This window comes from Myotis davidii, unplaced genomic scaffold (genome assembly GCF_000327345.1).
Source record: "Myotis davidii unplaced genomic scaffold, ASM32734v1 scaffold304, whole genome shotgun sequence".
Taxonomy (NCBI): domain Eukaryota; kingdom Metazoa; phylum Chordata; class Mammalia; order Chiroptera; family Vespertilionidae; genus Myotis; species Myotis davidii.
The window spans coordinates 890,406-894,803 of NW_006297661.1; the positions used below are offsets into that span (position 1 = coordinate 890,406).

At 40.8% G+C, this 4,398-nt stretch overlaps 1 protein-coding gene across 1 annotated transcript in view; it reads left to right on the forward strand.

The window, feature by feature from the left end:
* Positions 1–2,581, forward strand: part of TTC6 (tetratricopeptide repeat domain 6) — a 47,937-nt gene extending 45,356 nt beyond the window's left edge. The window contains exons 11-12 of the mRNA XM_015570204.1: positions 1,608–1,833; positions 2,265–2,581. Coding sequence (XP_015425690.1) covers positions 1,608–1,833; positions 2,265–2,395 — 357 coding nt within the window. The 3' untranslated portion in view covers positions 2,396–2,581. The remainder of the gene's footprint in view (positions 1–1,607; positions 1,834–2,264) is intronic.
* Positions 2,582–4,398: the final 1,817 nt, after the last annotated feature.

A 4,398-nucleotide genomic window follows, 5' to 3' on the forward strand; every position in this document is an offset into this window, starting at 1 on the left:
TGGAGGGGGATGGGGTCAACGCCCGAGGGCTCCCAGTGTGTGAGAGGGGGCAGGCGGGGCTGAGGCACCCCCCCCCCACACACACACCCAGTGCACGAATTTCGTGCACCGGGCCCCTAGTATCAATAATAATTTAGTCCTTCTCCATACTTGACTATTAGCTCACTTAACCCTCATAGCAGCACTGGACATAGATTTCTGTTTGTTACCTTCATTTTACAGATGAGAAAAGTTGAGGAAAAGAGATTTAGTTACCCCAAAGCAGAGATAAGTAGTAGAGCCAGGATTTGAACCTAGAAATCTGGCTCCATGTTCTGAGCTCCTGACCATGCTGTCAGGATTTCCTTTCACCAATGATAGAAGTGAACTGAGGGGAAAAATAGTTCTGTGAAGGACACTGATAGAAAATGATCAGAGAGGTAGGAGAAAAACAGGGAGGCACCCTGATTCAAGGACAGAGAAAGTTTTAAGAAGGAAGGAGATGTCAAGAGTGTTCATGCCACACAAATGTCAAGGAAGAAAATAACTAGAAAATGTCCACTGGGCTTGAGGACATCTTCCACCTTAACAAGAGCAAAACTCATGGAAGAGGGAGAGGTAGGTGGAAGCCAGATTGTGGTGTTGGGGGAAAATCAAGTGGTAAGGAACTGGAGAGAGCAAGCTCTATTGTGGAAAATGACTTTTCCTTTAAGAAAGTTTAAAGTAGGAGCCAAATTTTTGTCCATCATGGAGTTAGAGAAGAGATTCTTACCTTCAGTGGTAAGGTGTCTAATCAGCATCTCAAGCCATTGGCAAAGGACTTGTTTTTTTTTTCTTTTTTTAATTTCTAATTTGTTGTTGATCAAGACTCCAATACTGGTAAATGGACCACACTTTGAAGGGTCCTTCCAGCTTGATGATGAGTTATGAATAACATAGAGTCTTTGATCTTCTTGACAAGCTGGTGTTTATCTTCTCTCATCCTTCCTTATAGCTTTTCATAGTACAACCGAGTTTTTAATCCCTTTTTAATACAGTTTAGAACATACTTTTCAAAATTTATCTCTTTAGCTCTTAGATACTCTGCTTTTATATGAAAAGTGTTAATTTTCTAATATATTTTATCTTCTTATTGGGATCTTATTTTCTAATTTATATTTTACCTTTTTCTTGTGCTGTGTAGGGATTTGGGATTTATGGGGTGGGGGTAAGGTAGTGAAACATTTCACTTTAATAGAGAAGAATATTTATTTTTTAAAACTATTAAATTTATTGGGGTGACAGTGGTTAAGATTACATAGGTCCTAATTGTACAGTTCTATAATACATTATCTGTGTACTGCATTGCATGGTCAAGTCTCCTATTCTTCATCACAGACGTTGTCTAGAATTGCCTACTTGGGGTGATAACAAAAAGCAGACCATCTGTTAGCCAGTTTTATTACTGCTTTTTGCATTCTCTACAGACAATGCACCTTCTTATCATCTGTATCTGGGATGAAATGCTTCCAGTGTCCCCTGGAAATGCCATTGGTCTTAATTTTATATTAAGAGTAAAAATACTTCAAATTCCTGTATAGCTTCCAATTAAATTGTATTCAGATTATCATTATCTTCACATTTTATAGGCCAGTGACTACTTCTCAAAGGCTTTAACGTTTGATCCAGAAAATGAATGTGCTACCATGAATCGAGCTATCACAAATACAGTATTAAAGAAGTACGAAGAAGCAAAAGAAGATTTTGCAAATGTAGTTGAAAGCTGTCCCTTCTGGGCTGCGGTGTTTTTTAACAGAGCGCAGTTCTATTGTTGCTTAAAGCAATATGAATTAGCCGAGGAAGACCTCAGTAAAGGTATATTTTTGGTACTGTTTTGGGTAAGATTACAGTGGTTGATGTGTTTTTTAAATAATAAAAGAACAAACCTATCAGGTTTATTGGTCTAGAAAAAATTACATTAGAAATGAGTGTTTTTATATACCATGTCTTTAATGTAATCAATATGAGTTTCTTTATGTAATAACTTGCAGTATTGGTCAGTTTAGATGCAGAAAATTATTAGGGAAACTGTACACAAGCATTTGCAGCCTTTCAAAGAAAGACATTGTACTGTTTCCCCAATTTAATTTTCTAAGAAAGAGTCAATGTTTTAAATTTAAATAGGTGCATATGAAGAAAATGTTTTCAAACAAGTAATACTAAAGTTGTTATAAGATTTTTATTTTAAAAACTGAGACCTTTCGAGTGTTAGCATAAAACACATCTTGCATTTTTTTCTTTTACAGCTCTGTCTTTGAACCCTAATGATGCCCTGGTATATAATCTGAGAGCAGAAGTTCGTGGTAAAATGGGTGCGATTGAGGAAGCTATGGCTGACTATAACCAAGCACTTGATCTTCAAGAATTTGCCAAGTGATATGATTATAGAGACTGGTTTCGGTAGCAGTTTACACAGCTGTTAAACCAGAAATTGAAATGTATTTGTTGTTTAAAACAAAGTTGCACTATCTTCACTATTGTATTCATTATGTTTTGTCTTCTCTATAACCCTTTAATGCATTTTAACAACACATTTATGCTCTATATTAATTTTAAAACATTTAGATCATTTTATGCGTATTTGGAAAAACTCAATAATTGAATTTCTTCATTGGATGCAGAATTTAAATGGGAATGTTTCTTAAAGATTATTAACACTTCAAATATTTTCTTTAAAGTAAAATAATTCCTTTTGAAATATTACTGCATGATTGTAGAAAAAATGTCAACCTTTTTCTCAATATCTACTCACAATTAAATTCAATGGTATACAGATTAAAAAATAAATATAGAGCTGATGACTATAAAGAAACTGAAGTCGTGTACATTTCCTCTCTCCTCCTTTAAGTGATGTCTATCCAGGCTGGTATCTCTCCTACCGCTCACATTCTTCCAACCGATAAACACCTCCCCTTTTTGTAACATTCCCTCCCTTCCAGAACAGCACCTATAAGGTTCTGAGCACACGGTTCCTCGGGAGTGTTCCCCCTACTTTAATGTAAATTTGTAAACATGCACTTGCAACTGGTGCTTCATAGTAGGTGACAAGTAAAAATAAGTTAAAACAGCTAAAAATGCTTTATAGACTATCTGTTGAGTGACCCAACAGAGAACCCCTTTCTTCATCTTACTGATAGTAACAAGGTCTTCTGACTGAGCTCATTCAGACTTGCTTCACTCAGTTTATTTTCCTTGTTCATTTCATTCTCCCAGTGCCTCTCCAGCTCCCCGGAGAGGAGCTGTGTTCACTGAGGTCGGGCATTCTGGGAAAGAATTCCTCTTCCACCCAGCTTCATTTGATCTTAGTTTGATGTGCCAGATTTTCACAATGGAAAGTGGATTTTCAATGTGGTCATGCTTCATGCTCTTCAGAAAACTTTCTTAACAAGCTATGTGGGCCCCCATCATCTTTAGAGGGGTACTTCAGACTGGTGAGGCACGCACACAGTTAATAAGCTGCTCAGGTCCTCTTACTCTCACTTACCTCGTCTCTTTAGTCCCAGCCCCAGCCCCAGAAGAAATTCAGACCAACCTCCTGCAGCCACAGACAGCCCCTCCTCGCACGCCCAGCCACACCTGTCTCACCTATTGCCTTGGCATCGCTTTCTGCTGAGGCGTCTGCTGCGGATTCTCCCGGTGTCCACCCACGTGCACTGTGGGTGTGTAGCAGACCGAAGTCCCTGTCATATGAGCCTTTGGTGATGGGAGAAAGGAGCTAGTAGATAGGTTCTTCCCCCTCCCATCTGTTGGTGGACTGTCCTGAGACACGTGGTTTATACAGCCTCCCGGAGGATCGTACTGGTACTGAGAGAAGCAATCAGTTGGCACTTATGGCAGCCAGCTTCAAAACTTACCTTGCATTAGTGCTACTTTCTTTCCTGCCTTGCTCCCCTTTGTCACCACTCCTGCTTTCCTGGGTCTGCACTTCTTGGCCTCTGGCTCTCTGGGGCGTTCCTATCTCCCCACCCTGGCCACCCTCCCCCCCCTTTCCCTCCCCCGTATAAACTCCTCCATGCACACCCTTTGTGAGCTTTTCCCTTCCCTGCCTCACTCCCTGCGCCCTCACACCAAGGAAGGGGCAGTGAAGCTGGGTCCGGAGCAGCACAAAGGCCCATGGGCAGGGGCGTTGAACAGTAAGGTCCTCTGTGCAGACTGGTGTCAGGACAGCGATACAGAAGTGGGGAAGCAAAGAAGCAGGTATCGGGGAGGGCTGGAGCAGAGTTTTGGGGAGGAAATGGGTGGAAAGCATGTCACGTTGTCAGAGTCAGACATGCAGGATCAAGAAGTCACAACTCAAGGAGTTAAGACCTCACTGCCTGTGAGACAGAAGGTGAGGGTGGGCGGGGAGAGCCACCCCTGTAGTCCTTTCTCTCCCCGCAT